Here is an 18,013-nt window from a genome sequence, read left to right as displayed (position 1 = left end):
GGATAGATTTCTGATGTGTTTTACTATGTGTATATGAATCCCGTGAGTTTCTGACATCTAACGTCCCTTATCCTGTTTGCGTTGATATTTAAAGTAGGATTTGACACACACTGTCAATTCTTGGTGATAAATAACGTCTACATTCTTCTTAGTTCATTTTATTTATGTCTTAGTTTAAAAGATATTTTCTTTGTTGGAAAATAAAGTAACAAAATAGTGATGAAATGTTTCTTCAGTGGCTCTCCTTTGTTGACATTTTTCCATGTACTTGAAACGTGTAGGTATACCTCTTCTTCTTTTACGTTCTCTGAACAATGGCTAGAAAAAAAGCCCTACTTGGTTCTAACATTTGCTGTGAGCCATTACCGAATCTGGGTGTATTCATGTATGCTGCTACCTATAGGTTTTCAAAGAATAAGTAGTTATTGAAACATACAAGACATTGTATTTTCTCTTCTCCAGTATTGGATTATATACTGCACTTAGATTTTCAGAATGAAGTACAGAGAAAGCCATTACATCACAGAAGAAGCCATAACATATGTACAACTACATATTACCCTGTATTATTGTCTAATACAAAACAGCGTAGCAGTATTTTTACGGGGAAATAGCAAATCTATTCATTTAACTTACAGTGAAATCTGTCTCAATGGAGCCTTATTGGCAGCGTAAGAAATATCTTCCCAGTGTGAATAAGTACACGGTGTAAGTAAAGTTTGCCTGGTGAAGTAGTCAATTCTTTTGTCATTTGTTCCCCGCCTCACACCCAAAATGTAGCACTTGACAGAGAATATTTCTTTCTTCATAAAGTCATTCATTTCGAATTCTGCATTGTTTTATATAGAAAAACAATATTTAAAAGTGTTTTATATTTTTGTTATATTGGGAATGATATTTCTTTTTAATTTTAAAAAATAATTTACCATTTTCTTTATTTCTGTACCCTTTATTTTCAGGCATTTCCTGTTTATCCAAATTCACCAGTTCAAGGCACTACTGGATATCCGATGCCTATATGTAATTATCAGGTAATGTGAGAAGGAATGAAATGATTTGCTTTTGCTGTCACGTATTATCGAGACATTTAACATGTTTATACAAATTGCCCGAGTAGTTGATCATTTTAAACTAGTGAAGTGTACCTAAAATTTAAGGAAATACTTAGAATTAGTCTAGAATAAAGACCTCTGTATTTTTTAGAAGTAATGGAGTAATATTTTGACAGCAATATACTTAGCAATAACATTTCTTTAGAACAGTTTTCTGAGATTTGGTGTCCCCTTCTGTATTTCAGGATGTAGTTTTCATCTTTGCTGTCAAATAGCCGAAAGAAACACCCACACTGATTTTCATAAATTTTTTTTAGGGAGGTAGAGTGAAATCAAATTATTACCCACTTTTTAGAGCACAGAATTCCAATTATATTTTTATTTTAGCTGGCTGTTTCACGATAGTAGTTCTGTGGATCCCTTTTCATATATATGACTACATCTGTGACCCATAGTTACATCTATGGTAATAAACTGAAAGAGATAGTATCTGAGATTTCCATGATGCCAACTCCAGAAAATTTGGAAAAAGGTGAAGATTTATATATAAAAGTTACGACAATATCTGAGACTAGAAACATAAAGTACTTAACGTTTTCTATTCTGTTGCTTTTATATTAATACAAAAGGACACAGCAGGATAAGTACTTCAACATTGTGTTTCTCATGTGTTTTTGAAAATGTGTAGGAATATTTTATTAGTTTTGGTTTTCTGTTTTTCTTTAAGATGCCACCATAGTGGCCTGTTGGGGAACAAAGCGGTTATGTTGTCCTTCGGGCTAAGCGAAATGGCCACACATATACTTGCTGTTCATTCTTGATTTTTTTTCCAAGTCATATATGCACATAGATATTTTTAAATTGTTCTTTATGTTAATATTTTATTTACTTTTTTTAACTTGTTAACCCTGTTGTAAACTCTAATGGGAGCAACAGTGCCTATTTCTCTCTCAGTTTTTTGTGTTCTTAAGTAATGGCTGGTCCACATAATGACAGACTATGTAAACAAAGAAAGGTAGTGTTAGTGTGGCTTTAGAATTCGCGTGTATCTTCCTAGAATCTGCATCTGGCTTTACCAGCAACAGAAAATTTGTTGAAGAGAAACAGAAATGTTTTGCTGTTAATTACTCTTAAATAAGAACAGGAAGAAGAAAGAGTATTGCCTCTAAAACACCCAAGCTGCTTTTCGCCTCCCTCCCTATATACCAAGTTGCTAAAGAGAATGAAAGCAGCTCTCCTTATGTATCTGTCTACTTTATTCTTCTCTAAGTTTAGCAGTTCATCTAGCTATTTTTATTTGCAATGATTTCCAGATGCCTCCTCATATAATTTGCTGACTTCTGGATGTATTCTCATTCTGGAATGGATAGATTTCTGATGTGTTTTACTATGTGTATATGAATCCCGTGAGTTTCTGACATCTAACGTCCCTTATCCTGTTTGCGTTGATATTTAAAGTAGGATTTGACACACACTGTCAATTCTTGGTGATAAATAACGTCTACATTCTTCTTAGTTCATTTTATTTATGTCTTAGTTTAAAAGATATTTTCTTTGTTGGAAAATAAAGTAACAAAATAGTGATGAAATGTTTCTTCAGTGGCTCTCCTTTGTTGACATTTTTCCATGTACTTGAAACGTGTAGGTATACCTCTTCTTCTTTTACGTTCTCTGAACAATGGCTAGAAAAAAGCCCTACTTGGTTCTAACATTTGCTGTGAGCCATTACCGAATCTGGGTGTATTCATGTATGCTGCTACCTATAGGTTTTCAAAGAATAAGTAGTTATTGAAACATACAAGACATTGTATTTTCTCTTCTCCAGTATTGGATTATATACTGCACTTAGATTTTCAGAATGAAGTACAGAGAAAGCCATTACATCACAGAAGAAGCCATAACATATGTACAACTACATATTACCCTGTATTATTGTCTAATACAAAACAGCGTAGCAGTATTTTTACGGGGAAATAGCAAATCTATTCATTTAACTTACAGTGAAATCTGTCTCAAAGGAGCCTTATTGGCAGCGTAAGAAATATCTTCCCAGTGTGAATAAGTACACGGTGTAAGTAAAGTTTGCCTGGTGAAGTAGTCAATTCTTTTGTCATTTGTTCCCCGCCTCACACCCAAAATGTAGCACTTGACAGAGAATATTTCTTTCTTCATAAAGTCATTCATTTCGAATTCTGCATTGTTTTATATAGAAAAACAATATTTAAAAGTGTTTTATATTTTTGTTATATTGGGAATGATATTTCTTTTTAATTTTAAAAAATAATTTACCATTTTCTTTATTTCTGTACCCTTTATTTTCAGGCATTTCCTGTTTATCCAAATTCACCAGTTCAAGGCACTACTGGATATCCGATGCCTATATGTAATTATCAGGTAATGTGAGAAGGAATGAAATGATTTGCTTTTGCTTTCACGTATTATCGAGACATTTAACTTGTTTATACAAATTGCCCGAGTAGTTGATCATTTTAAACTAGTGAAGTGTACCTAAAATTTAAGGAAACACTTAGAATTAGTCTACAATAAAGACCTCTGTATTTTTTAGAAGTAATGGAGTAATATTTTGACAACAATATACTTAGCAATAACATTTCTGTAGAACAGTTTTCTGAGATTTGGTGTCCCCTTCTGTATTTCAGGATGTAGTTTTCATCTTTGCTGTCAAATAGCCGAAAGAAACACCCACACTGATTTTCATAAATTTTTTTTAGGGAGGTAGAGTGAAATCAAATTATTACCCACTTTTTAGAGCACAGAATTCCAATTATATTTTTATTTTAGCTGGCTGTTTCACGATAGTAGTTCTGTGGATCCCTTTTCATATATATGACTACATCTGTGACCCATAGTTACATCTATGGTAATAAACTGAAAGAGATAGTATCTGAGATTTCCATGATGCCAACTCCAGAAAATTTGGAAAAAGGTGAAGATTTATATATAAAAGTTACGACAATATCTGAGACTAGAAACATAAAGTACTTAACGTTTTCTATTCTGTTGCTTTTATATTAATACAAAAGGACACAGCAGGATAAGTACTTCAACATTGTGTTTCTCATGTGTTTTTGAAAATGTGTAGGAATATTTTATTAGTTTTGGTTTTCTGTTTTTCTTTAAGATGCCACCATAGTGGCCTGTTGGGGAACAAAGCGGTTATGTTGTCCTTCGGGCTAAGCGAAATGGCCACACATATACTTGCTGTTCATTCTTGATTTTTTTTCCAAGTCATATATGCACATAGATATTTTTAAATTGTTCTTTATGTTAATATTTTATTTACTTTTTTTAACTTGTTAACCCTGTTGTAAACTCTAATGGGAGCAACAGTGCCTATTTCTCTCTCTGTTTTTTGTGTTCTTAAGTAATGGCTGGTCCACATAATGACAGACTATGTAAACAAAGAAAGGTAGTGTTAGTGTGGCTTTAGAATTCGCGTGTATCTTCCTAGAATCTGCATCTGGCTTTACCAGCAACAGAAAATTTGTTGAAGAGAAACAGAAATGTTTTGCTGTTAATTACTCTTAAATAAGAACAGGAAGAAGAAAGAGTATTGCCTCTAAAACATCCAAGCTGCTTTTCGCCTCCCTCCCTATATACCAAGTTGCTAAAGAGAATGAAAGCAGCTCTCCTTATGTATCTGTCTACTTTATTCTTCTCTAAGTTTAGCAGTTCATCTAGCTATTTTTATTTGCAATGATTTCCAGATGCCTCCTCATATAATTTGCTGATTTCTGGATGTATTCTCATTCTGGAATGGATAGATTTCTGATGTGTTTTACTATGTGTATATGAATCCCGTGAGTTTCTGACATCTAACGTCCCTTATCCTGTTTGCGTTGATATTTAAAGTAGGATTTGACACACACTGTCAATTCTTGGTGATAAATAACGTCTACATTCTTCTTAGTTCATTTTATTTATGTCTTAGTTTAAAAGATATTTTCTTTGTTGGAAAATAAAGTAACAAATAGTGATGAAATGTTTCTTCAGTGGCTCTCCTTTGTTGACATTTTTCCATGTACTTGAAACGTGTAGGTATACCTCTTCTTCTTTTACGTTCTCTGAACAATGGCTAGAAAAAAAGCCCTACTTGGTTCTAACATTTGCTGTGAGCCATTACCGAATCTGGGTGTATTCATGTATGCTGCTACCTATAGGTTTTCAAAGAATAAGTAGTTATTGAAACATACAAGACATTGTATTTTCTCTTCTCCAGTATTGGATTATATACTGCACTTAGATTTTCAGAATGAAGTACAGAGAAAGCCATTACATCACAGAAGAAGCCATAACATATGTACAACTACATATTACCCTGTATTATTGTCTAATACAAAACAGCGTAGCAGTATTTTTACGGGGAAATAGCAAATCTATTCATTTAACTTACAGTGAAATCTGTCTCAAAGGAGCCTTATTGGCAGCGTAAGAAATATCTTCCCAGTGTGAATAAGTACACGGTGTAAGTAAAGTTTGCCTGGTGAAGCAGTCAATTCTTTTGTCATTTGTTCCCCGCCTCACACCCAAAATGTAGCACTTGACAGAGAATATTTCTTTCTTCATAAAGTCATTCATTTCGAATTCTGCATTGTTTTATATAGAAAAACAATATTTAAAAGTGTTTTATATTTTTGTTATATTGGGAATGATATTTCTTTTTAATTTTAAAAAATAATTTACCATTTTCTTTATTTCTGTACCCTTTATTTTCAGGCATTTCCTGTTTATCCAAATTCACCAGTTCAAGGCACTACTGGATATCCGATGCCTATATGTAATTATCAGGTAATGTGAGAAGGAATGAAATGATTTGCTTTTGCTGTCACGTATTATCGAGACATTTAACTTGTTTATACAAATTGCCCGAGTAGTTGATCATTTTAAACTAGTGAAGTGTACCTAAAATTTAAGGAAACACTTAGAATTAGTCTAGAATAAAGACCTCTGTATTTTTTAGAAGTAATGGAGTAATATTTTGACAGCAATATACTTAGCAATAACATTTCTGTAGAACAGTTTTCTGAGATTTGGTGTCCCCTTCTGTATTTCAGGATGTAGTTTTCATCTTTGCTGTCAAATAGCCGAAAGAAACACCCACACTGATTTTCATAAATTTTTTTTAGGGAGGTAGAGTGAAATCAAATTATTACCCACTTTTTAGAGCACAGAATTCCAATTATATTTTTATTTTAGCTGGCTGTTTCACGATAGTAGTTCTGTGGATCCCTTTTCATATATATGACTACATCTGTGACCCATAGTTTACATCTATGGTAATAAACTGAAAGAGATAGTATCTGAGATTTCCATGATGCCAACTCCAGAAAATTTGGAAAAAGGTGAAGATTTATATATAAAAGTTATGACAATATCTGAGACTAGAAACATAAAGTACTTAACGTTTTCTATTCTGTTGCTTTTATATTAATACAAAAGGACACAGCAGGATAAGTACTTCAACATTGTGTTTCTCATGTGTTTTTGAAAATGTGTAGGAATATTTTATTAGTTTTGGTTTTCTGTTTTTCTTTAAGATGCCACCATAGTGGCCTGTTGGGGAACAAAGCGGTTATGTTGTCCTTCGGGCTAAGCGAAATAGCCACACATATACTTGCTGTTCATTCTTGATTTTTTTTTCCAAGTCATATATTCACATAGATATTTTTAAATTGTTCTTTATGTTAATATTTTATTTACTTTTTTTAACTTGTTAACCCTGTAGTAAACTCTAATGGGAGCAACAGTGCCTATTTCTCTCTCAGTTTTTTGTGTTCTTAAGCAATGGCTGGTCCACATAATGACAGACTATGTAATCAAAGAAAGGTAGTGTTAGTGTGGCTTTAGAATTCGCGTGTATCTTCCTAGAATCTGCATCTGGCTTTACCAGCAACAGAAAATTTGTTGAAGAGAAACAGAAATGTTTTGCTGTTAATTACTCTTAAATAAGAACAGGAAGAAGAAAGAGTATTGCCTCTAAAACACCCAAGCTGCTTTTCGCCTCCCTCCCTATATACCAAGTTGCTAAAGAGAATGAAAGCAGCTCTCCTTATGTATCTGTCTACTTTATTCTTCTCTAAGTTTAGCAGTTCATCTAGCTATTTTTATTTGCAATGATTTCCAGATGCCTCCTCATATAATTTGCTGACTTCTGGATGTATTCTGATTCTGGAATGGATAGATTTCTGATGTGTTTTACTATGTGTATATGAATCCCGTGAGTTTCTGACATCTAACGTCTCTTATCCTGGTTGTGTTGATATTTAAAGTAGGATTTGACACTCACTGTCAATTCTTGGTGATAAATAACGTCTACATTCTTCTTAGTACATTTTATTTATGTCTTAGTTTAAAAGATATTTTCTTTGATGGAAAATAAAGTAACAAAATAGTGATGAAATGTTTCTTCAGTGGCTCTCCTTTGTTGACATTTTTCCATGTACTTGAAACGTGTAGGTATACCTCTTCTTTTACCTTCTCTGAACAATTGCTGGAAAAAAAGCCCAACTTGGTTCTGACATTTACTGTGAGCCATTACTGAATCTGGGTGTATTCATGTATGCTGCTAGCTATAGGTTTTCAAACAATAAGTAGTTACTGAATCACATAGGACATTGTATTTTCTCTTCTCCAGTATTGGATTATATACTGCACTTAGATTTTCAGAATGAAGCACAGAAAATGCCATTATATCACAGAAGAAGCCATAACATCTTTACAACTACATATTACCCTATAATGTTTTCTAATATAAAACAGTCTAGAAGTATTTTCACAGTGAAATAGCAAATGTGTTAATTTAATTTACAGTGAATTCCGTTTTAATGAAGCCTTATCAGCAATTTAGGAAATAACTTCTGGGTGTGAATAAGCACAGGGTTAGTTAAGTTTGCCTGGTGAAATAGTCAGTTTTTTGTCATTTGTTCCGACTTCACACCCAAATATATCACTTGACAGAGAATATTTCTTTAATAATAAAGTCATTCATTTAGAATTCTGCATTGTTTTATATAGAAAAAGAATATTTAGTTTTTTATATTTTTGTTATATTGGGACTATTTCTTTCTAATTTTAAAAAATAGTATACCATTTTCTTTTTTTCTGTACCCTTTATTTTCAGGCTTTTCCTGTTTATCCAAATTCACCAGGTCAGGTCACTACTGGATATCAGATGCCTATGTATACTTATCAGGTAATGTAAGAAGGAATGAAATGATTTGCTTTTGCTTTCACATATTATCGAGACTTTAAAATTGTTTATACAAATTGCCCTAATAGTTGGTCATTTTAAACTATTGAAGTGTACCTAAAATTTAAGAAGACACTTAGAATTAGTCTGGAATAAAGACCTCTGTATTATTTAGAAATAATGGAGTAACATTTTGACAGCAATACACTTAACAATAACATTTCTGTAGAACAGTTTTCTGAGATTTGGTGTCCCCTTCTGTATTTCAGGATGTAGTTTTCATCTTTGCTGTCAAATAGCCGAAAGAAACACCCACACTGATTTTCATAAATTTATTTAGGGAGGTAGAGTGAAATCAAATTATTACCCACTTTTTAGAGCACAGAATTCCAATTATATTTTTATTTTAGCTGGCTGTTTCACGATAGTAGTTCTTTGGATCCCTTTTCATATATATGACTGTATCTGTGACCCATAATTATATCTATGGTAATAAACTGAAAGTGATAGTATCTTTGAGATTTCCACGATGCCAACTCCAGAAAATTTGGAAAAAGGTGAAGAATTATATATAAAAGTTATGACAACATAGAAACATAAAGTACTTACGTTTTCAATTCTGTTACTTTTATTATAATACAGAAGGATGCAACTGCATAAATACCGTAATACTGCGTTTGTCATGTGTTTTTGAAAATGTGTAGGAATATTTTAATAGTTTTTGTTTACTCTTTTTTTTTTTTTAAGATGCCACCATAGTGGCCTGTTGGGGAACAAAGGGGATTATGTTGTCCTTCAGGTTAAGTGAAATAGCCACACATATACTTGCTGTTCATTCTTTATTTTCTTTTTCAAGTCATATGTGCGCATAAATATTTTTAAATGGTTCTTTATATTAATGTTTTATTTACTTGTTTTACTTTCTTGTTAACCCAATTGTAAACTCCAATGGGAGCAACAGTGCCTTTTTCCTCTCAGTTTTTTGTGTTCTTAAGTAATGGCTGATGCACATAATGATAGACTATATAATCAAAGAAAGGTAGTGTTACTGTGACTTTAGAATTAGCGTGTATCTTCCTAGAATCTGCATCTGGCTTTACCAGCAACAGAAAATTTGTTGAAGAGAAACAGAAATGTTTTGCTGTTAATTACTCTTAAATAAGAATAGGAAGAAGAAAGAGTATTGCCTCTAAAACACCCAAGCTACTTTCTGCCCTCCTCCCCATATATCAAGTTGCTAAAGAGAATGAAAGCAGCTCTCCTAATGTATCTGTCTACTTTATTCTTCTCTAAGTTTAGCAGTTCATCTAGCTATTTTTATTTGCAATGATGTCCAGATGCCTCCTCATATAACTTGCTGACTTCTGGATGTATTCTGGTTCTGGAATGGGTAAATTTCTGATGTGTTTTACTATGTGTATATGAATCCCGTGAGTTTCTGACATCTAACGTCTCTCATCCTGGTAACGTTGATATTCAAAGTAGCATTTGACACACTCTTATCACTTATTGGTGATAAATAGCGTCTACATTCTTCTTAGTTCATTTTATTTATGTCTTAGTGTAAAAGATATTTTCTTTGATGGAAAATAAAGTAACAAAATAGTGATGAAATGTTTCTTCAGTGGCTCTCCTTTGTTGACATTTTTCCATGTACTTGAAACGTGTAGGTATACCTCTTCTTCTTTTTCCTTCTCTGAAAGGTGCTAGAAAAAAAGCCCTACTTGGTTCTAACATTTACTGTGAGCCATTACTGAATCTGGGTGTATTCATGTATGCTGCTACCTATAGGTTTTCAAACAATAAGTAGTTATTGAAACATATAAGACATTGTATTTTCTCTCCTCCAGTATTGGATTATATACTGCACTTAGATTTTCAGAATGAAGTACAGAAAGAGCCATTACATCACAGAAGAAGCCATATCATCTGTACAACTACATATTACTCTATAATATTGTCTAATACAAAAGTCTAGAAGTATTGTATTTTTACAGTGAAATAGCAAAGGTGTTAATTTAACTTACAGTGAAATCTGTTTTTATGGACCCTTATCAGCAGTGTAGGAAATAACTTCCGGGTGTGAATAAGCACACCGTATAAGTAAGGTAAGCTTTGCCTGGTGAAATAGTCAATTCTTCTGTCATTTTTTCCCCCTTCACACCCAAAATGTAGCACTTGACAGAGAATATTCTTTCTTCTTAAAATCATTCATTTAGAATTCTGCATTGTTTTATATAGGAAAACAATACTTAATAGTCTTTTTATATTTTTGTTAAGTTGGGAATGATATTTCTTTCTAATTTTAAAAAATGGTTTACCATTTTCTGTTTCTCTGTACCCTTTATTTTCAGGCATTTCGTGTTTATCCAGATTCACCAGTTCAGGTCACTACTGGATCTCAGTTGCCTGTGTGTAATTATCAGGTAATGTAAGAAGGAGTGAAATGATTTGCTTTTGCTTTCACATATTATCGAGACCTTTAACTTGTTTATACAAATTGCCTGAATAGTTGGTCATTTTAAACTAGTGAAGTGTACCTAAAGTTTAAGAAAAAACTTAGAATTAGTCTAGAATAAAGACCTCTGTACTATTTGGAAGTAATGGAGTAATATTTTGACAGCAATATACTTAGCAATAACATTTCTGTAGAACAGTTTTTTGAGATTTGGTGTTCTCTTCTATTTCAGGATGTAGTTTTTATCTTTGCTGTCAAATAGCCGAAAGAAACACCCACACTGATTTTCATACATTTTTTTAGAGTGAAATCAAATTATTACCCACTTTTTAGAGCACAGAATTCCAATTATATTTTTATTTTAGCTGGCTGTTTCATGGTAATAGTTCTCTGGATCCCTTTTCATATATGTGACTATATCTGTGACCCATAATTATATCTATGGTAATAAACTGAAAGAGATAGTAACTTTGAGATTTCCACGATGCCAACTCCAGAAAATTTGGAAAAAGTTGAAGTTTTATATATAAAAGTTACGATCACATCTGAGACTAGAAACAAAGTAGTTACGTTTTCCATTCTGTTAATTTTATTATAATAAAAAAGGACACAGCAGGGTAAGTACTTCAATACTGTGTTTCTCATGTGTTTTTGAAAATATGTAGGAATATTTTAATAGTTTTGGTTTCGTTTTTTGTTTTGTTTTGTTTTGTTTTGTTTTTTGAAAATGATACCATAGTGGCCTGTTGAGGAACAAAGGGGTTATTCTGTACTTGAGGTTAAGTGAATTAGCCAAACATATACTTCCTGTTCATCCTTTTTTTTTTCCAAATTATATATGCCTATAAATGTTTTTAAATGGTTCTTTATATTCATGTTTTTCATTTCTTGTTAACCTGATTATAAACTCCAATGGGAGCAACAATGCCTTTTTCTCTCTCAGTTTTTTGTGTTCTTAAGCAATGGCTGGTCCACATAATGATAGACTATATAATCAAAAACAGGTAGTTAGTGTGGCTTTAGAATTAGTGTGTATCTGCCTAGAATCTGCATCTGGCTTTACCAGCAACAGAACATTTGTTGAAGAGAAATAGAAATGTTTTGCTGTTAATTACTCTTAAATAAGAACAGGAAGAAGAAAGAGTATTGCCTCTAAAACACCCAAGCTGCTTTCCGCCCCCCTCCCCATATAACAAGTTGCAAAGAGAATGAAAGCAGCTCTCCTTATGTGTCTGTCTACTTTGTTCTTCTCTAAGTTTAGCAGTTCATCTAGCTATTCTTTATTTGCAGTGATTTCCAGATGCCTCCTTATATAACTTGCATCTGACGTCTCTGTTCCTGGTTACATTGATATTTAAATGAGGATTTGACATACTCATCACTTATTGGTGATAAATAATGTCTTTATTCTTCTTAGTTCATTTTATTTATGTCTTAGTTTAAGAGACATTTTCTTTGATGGAAAATAAAGTAATAAAATAGTAATGAAATAGTTCTTCAGTGTGTCTCATTTGTTGACATTTTCTGTGTACTTTAAAATGTGTAGGGTATACCTCTTCTTTTTCCTTCTCTGTACAATGGTTAGAAAAAAAGCCCACTTGTTTCTAACATTACTGTGAGTCGTTTACTGATTCAGTAATGTGACCCATTACTGGATCTGGGGGTATTCATGTATGCTGCTGCCCCTATGTTTTCAGACAGTAGGTATTTATTGAAACATATAAGACATTATACTTTCTTTTCTCCAGTATTGGATTATATACTGCACTTAGTTTTTCAAAATAAAGTACAGAAAAAGCCATAACATCACAGAAGAAGCCATAACATCTGTACAACTACATATTACCCTGTAATATTGTCTAATACAAAGCAGTCTAGAAGTGTTTTTACAGAGAAATAGGAAATGTATTAATTTAACTTACAGTGAAATCTGTCTTAATGGAGCCTTATCAGCAATGTAAGAAATAACTTCTGGGTGTGAATAAGTACACAGTATAAATAAGGTAAACTTTGGTGAAATAGTCAATTCTTTTGTCATTTGTTCCCCCCTCACACCCAAAATGCAGCACTTGACAGAGAATATCTCTTTCTTCATAGTCATTCATTTAGAATTCTGCATTGTTTTATATAGAAAAACAGTATTTAAATATTTAAAAGTTTTTTATATTTTTATGGTAGGAATGATATTTCTTTCTAATTTTAAAAAATGTATACCATTTTCTTTTTTTCTATATCCTTTATTTTCAGGCATTTCGTGTTTATCCAGATTCACCAGTTCAGGTCACTACTGGATATCAGTTGCCTGTATGTAATTATCTGGTAATGTAAAAAGGAGTAAAATGATTTACTTTCACGTATTATCGAGGCCTTTAACTTGTTTATACAAATTGCATGAATAGTTGGTCATTTTAAACTAGTGAATTCTGGCCGGGCGCGGTGGCTCAAGCCTGTAATCCCAGCACTTTGGGAGGCCGAGACGGGCGGATCATGAGGTCAGGAGATCGAGACCATCCTGGCTAATACGGTGAAACCCCGTCTCTACTAAAAAATACAAAAAACTAGCCGGGCGACGAGGCGGGCGCCTGTAGTCCCAGCTACTCGGGAGGCTGAGACAGGAGAATGGCGTAAACCCGGGAGGCGGAGCTTGCAGTGAGCTGAGATCCGGCCACTGCACTCCAGCCTGGGCGGCAGAGCGAGACTCCGTCTCAAAAAAAAAAAAAAAAAAAAAAAAAAAAAAAAAAAAAAAAAACTAGTGAATTCTACCTAAAATTTAAGAAAACACTTAGGATTAGTCTAGAATGAAGACGTCTGTATTACTTAGAAGTAGTGGAATAGTAATTTGATGGGAATATACTTGGCAATAACTTTTCTGTAGAACAGTTTTCTGAGATGTGGCCCTTCTATATTTGAGGATGTAGTTTTCATCTTCGCTGTCAAATAGCTAAATGAAACCTCCAGAGTGACTTTCGTGAATTTTTTAGGGATATAGTGTGAGTAAAATAATTACCCAATTCTTAGAACACAGAATTTAAGTTTTCATTATAGCAAGCCTCTTCACAACGGTTGTTCTCTGGTTCTCTTTTCATAGATATGACTGTATCTATGACCAATAATCATATCTATCATAATAAATTCAAATAAGTAACATTTTTGAGATTTTCACAATGCCAAATCCAAAAAATTGGGGAAAAGGTGAGGTTTTATCTGTGGAAGTAACCACAAGAATGTCAGGGATTAAAACTATGAAGTACTTTTATCCATTCTGTTTCTTTTATTATAACAAAGGAGTCAGCATAAGTACTTCAATATTATATATCTCATGTGTTTTTGAAAATGTTTAGAAATATTTGAATAATTTTCGTTTCTTTTTTTTTTTTTTTTTTTTTTTTTTTTAAGATGCCACTACAGTCGCCTGTTGGGGAGCAAAGGAGGTAAGTTGTACCTCGGGTAAAGTGAATTATCCTACCATATCCTCTCTGTTCTTTTTGAGTTATTTTCCATATCATATATGCCTGTAAATATTTTTAAATGGTTTTTTATATTAATGTGTTACATTTTTTTACTTTCTTTTTAACCCAATTATAATCTCCCATGGGCACAACAGTGCCTGTTTCTCTCTCAGTGGCTGGTCCACATAATAAGTGTTCAGTTCCTTGTTGATAGACTGTGTAATCTAAGAAAGGTAGTATTAATGTTAATTTAGAATTAGCATATATCTGCCTAGAGTCTGCCTCTGGCTTTACCAGCCACAAAAATTTTTTTGGAAGAGAAACAGAAATGTTTTGCTGTTAATAACTCTTAAATAAAAATAGGAATAAAAAGGTGTATTAACCTCTAAAACACATGAGCTTCTTTCCCCCCTTAGAACTAGTTCTGAAAATATTTGAAAACACCTGTTCTGACGTTTCTGCCTAGTTTTTTCTTCTCTAAGGTTAGCAATTAATCTTGCTTTTCTTTACTTGCAATGATTTCCAGGTGACTCCTCATATAAACTGCTGACTGCTGGATATATTCTGTTTCTGGAATGGATAGATTTCTGATGTGTTTTACTATACCTGTAAATCCTATGAATTTCTGGCATCTAATTTCTCTGATACTGGTTACTTTGATATTTAAAGCAGGATTTGACATACTGTGTCACTTATTGGTGATAGTCTGTTTTATTTAATGTCTTAGTTTAAAAGACATTTTATTCTATGGAAAATAAAGTAACAAAATAGTAGTGAAATCGTTTTTCAGTGTCTCTCATTTATTGACATGTTCCTTGCACGTGAAATGTGTAGAGTATACTTCTTCTTTTCCCTTCTCTGGACAATGGCTAGAAAAAAAGCCCTATGTGTTTCTGACATTTACAGTAAGCTGTTACTGAATCTGGGTGTATTCATGTATGCTGCTTCCTGTATGTTTCAAACAGAAGGATTTATGGAAACATACAAGACATTGTACTGTCCTCCAGTATTGGATTATATACTGCCCTTAGTTTTTTGAAATAAAGTACAGAAAAAATCTTAACATCTGTAGAAGAACTACATATTCCTCTATTATTTTCAAACACAAAACTGTCTGGAAATATATCGACAAAGAAATAGAAAGTGTATTAACTTAACTTACATTGAAATCTGTCTCAATGGAGCCTTATCAGCAGTGTAATAAATAACTTCTAGGTGGGAATAAGTACACAGTTTAAGTAAGGGAAACTTTGGTGAAATAGTCACTACTTTGTCATTCGTCTGTTTCCCTGCCCTACCCAAAGGGGCTTAGCACTTGGCAGATAATATTTCTTTCTTCCTCCCTTCATTCATTTAGAACTCTGCATTGTTGTATATAGAAAAGTATAAATATTTTAAAGATTTTCATATTTTTATATTGGGAGTAATGTTTCTTTGTAATTTAAAAAAATATTTTACCATATTCATTCATTCTTTCTGTAAACTTTCAGACATATCCTACTTATCCAAATTCACCAGGTCAGGTCACCACTGGGTATCAGTTGTCTGTGTATAACCAGGTAATTGAAGGGGGAGTAAAATGATTTATTTTCAGAAATTATTGAGGCCTTTAACTTGTTCATACAAATAGCCTGAATAGTCATTTTAAACTAATGAAATGTACCTAAAATTTAAGAAAATACTTATAGTTGGTCTAGAATGAAGCCCTCTGTATTATTTAAAAGTAATGGATTAACATTTTGACAGTAATATACTTAGCAATAACTTTTCTGTAGAACCGTTTTCTGAGATTTGTTGTCCCGTTTTATATTTCAGCATGTACTTTTTTCATCTTTGCTGTCAAATAGCTGAAACATCCAGACTGACTTTCATGTTTTTTTAAGGGAGATAGAGTGAAATAAAAGTATCCCATTCCTAGAGCACAGAATTCCAATTACATTTTCATTTTAGTTTGCTGCTTCATGATAGTAGTTCTCTCAGCCTCTTTTCATCAGTATGACTGTATCTATAACCCATAATCATATATTTGGTAATAAAAAACTGTAAGTACTATTATCTTTGAGATTTCCACAATGCCAACTCCAGAAAATTGGGAAAATGGTGAGGTTTTATATATAGAAGTAACAAAAACATCACTAGTATCTTTGAGATTTCTGCAATGCTAACTTCAGAAAATTGGGAAAACGGTGAGGTTTTTATATATAGAAGTAGCAAGAATGTCAGGGGTTAGAAACATAAAGTGCTTCTTTTTTCTACTCTGCTTCTTTCATTTTATAACAAAGGAGCCAGCATGATAAGTGCTTCAATATTGTGTATCTCATGTGTTTTTGAAAATGTGTGGGAATATTTTAATAGTTTTGGTTTTCTTTTTTTTGTTGTTTTTTAAGATGCCACCGCAGTAGCCTGTTGGGGAGCAAAAGGGGTTATGGGATAAAGTGAATTAGCTTTACATATACTTTCATTTTTCTTGACTTTTCTCTATGCCATATATGTCTGTAGATATTTTTAAATAGTCTTTATATTAATGTTTTACGTTTTGTTACTTTATTTTTAACTAAATTATAAACTCCCATGGAGGCAGCAGTGCCTTTTTGTGTCTTAGGTTTTTGTGTGCTGAAACAGTGGCTGGTCCACATAATGATAAGTGTTCAGTTACTTGTTGATAAATGATCTAATCCAAGAATGGGGTAGTATTAATGTGACTTTAGAATTAGAATGTGTCTTCCTAGAATACCTCTGGCTTTACCAGCCATAAAAACATTTGTTGAAGAGAAATAGAAATGTTTTGCTGTTACTCTTAAATAAGAATAGGAATAAAACAAGAGTATTACATCTGATACACCAGAGCTGCTGTCTTGCATCACACTGGATATTTGAATGATGTAAGTGTTAAAATTCTCAAACACTCCCTTACTACGTTCGTTTCTTAGAGTCCTTCTACTTCTGGTTATATTGATGCCTGGAAGACATTTTAAAACAAAAGACTAATGTATTTCAACTTTTCATTTAAAACAAGTTTTCTGAAGTAATGCAATTGAATTTCAATACAGCCTATGTTGAAATTTTCAATACCAGCTTACTCTTTTGAGGAATAAATAAGTGGCTTTTAAACATATGTGTGTATCTGTTTAATTACACTTTCATTATTTTAAACATAGGCTTATTCAGCTCTTAACTACCACTGTAGTGAATTTGATACAGGAGGTGGTGCTGTGCCAAATGAATGCTCAATTCATGGAGTTACCCCACCCTCTGGAAATGGCCCACAAAAAACAAACATCTATTTTTTTTTTCTTAATATGTATTTCATATTTTTTTCTAGTTTTAATAATGGTTTTTTGAGAAGCAGATATTTTTGCCCAAATTTAAAGATGTTAGCCATAAATCACAGAGCTTAAATAATGAATTGATATTCAGCAGTTGATGTAAACATTGAAATTTCAGATACCCCAAATTTTCAGTATATACATGAAGTTTCTAATTCAGCCATCCTTTCCTATATTTCAGTTCCACTAATTTTAAAAAAAGTTCTTTAATAAATACTGTATTAATATGATTTAGCAGAATGCTATGAGAGGGTTTCCTCTAGAATCCTACTCAAAAGAATTAGTATGAATTATATATCTCTTTTCTTTTACAACAGCTTCAGTCTTAAGCAGTGAAAAATATTGTTTATGGCATTCTCCGTAACATTGTATGTGGCAGAAGTTCCCAACAGTGGTGAACTCAGTAGTAATTATTCAGATACTAAAACAGGGTTGTTTCTTTTTATCATTAATGCAAATTTCTATAATAATATTGTCACTGTTATGTCACATATGTTCTGTTAAATAGGTGGGAGTGT

General features: G+C 32.6%; 1 protein-coding gene across 3 annotated transcripts in view; it reads left to right on the top strand.

The window, feature by feature from the left end:
* The window catches only part of LOC104655798 (deleted in azoospermia protein 1-like), a 61,224-nt gene extending 44,653 nt beyond the window's left edge, over positions 1-16,571 (top strand). The window contains exons 13-20 of one of the 3 annotated variants that reach the window (XM_030926260.1): positions 960-1,031; positions 3,375-3,446; positions 5,790-5,861; positions 8,194-8,265; positions 10,617-10,688; positions 12,968-13,039; positions 15,660-15,728; positions 16,557-16,571. In XM_030926260.1, the coding sequence (XP_030782120.1) occupies positions 960-1,031; positions 3,375-3,446; positions 5,790-5,861; positions 8,194-8,265; positions 10,617-10,688; positions 12,968-13,039; positions 15,660-15,728; positions 16,557-16,571 (516 nt within the window). The remainder of the gene's footprint in view (positions 1-959; positions 1,032-3,374; positions 3,447-5,789; positions 5,862-8,193; positions 8,266-10,616; positions 10,689-12,967; positions 13,040-15,659; positions 15,729-16,556) is intronic. The other 2 variants (XM_030926259.1, XM_030926261.1) reach the window with 2 other exon arrangements.
* The last annotated feature ends 1,442 nt before the right edge of the window (positions 16,572-18,013 follow it).

The sequence above is a fragment of the Rhinopithecus roxellana genome, chromosome 22 (assembly GCF_007565055.1).
Source record: "Rhinopithecus roxellana isolate Shanxi Qingling chromosome 22, ASM756505v1, whole genome shotgun sequence".
Lineage (NCBI taxonomy): Eukaryota > Metazoa > Chordata > Mammalia > Primates > Cercopithecidae > Rhinopithecus > Rhinopithecus roxellana.
The sequence above is the reverse complement of the archived record's forward strand: the minus strand, read 5'-3'. Positions and strand labels throughout refer to the sequence as shown.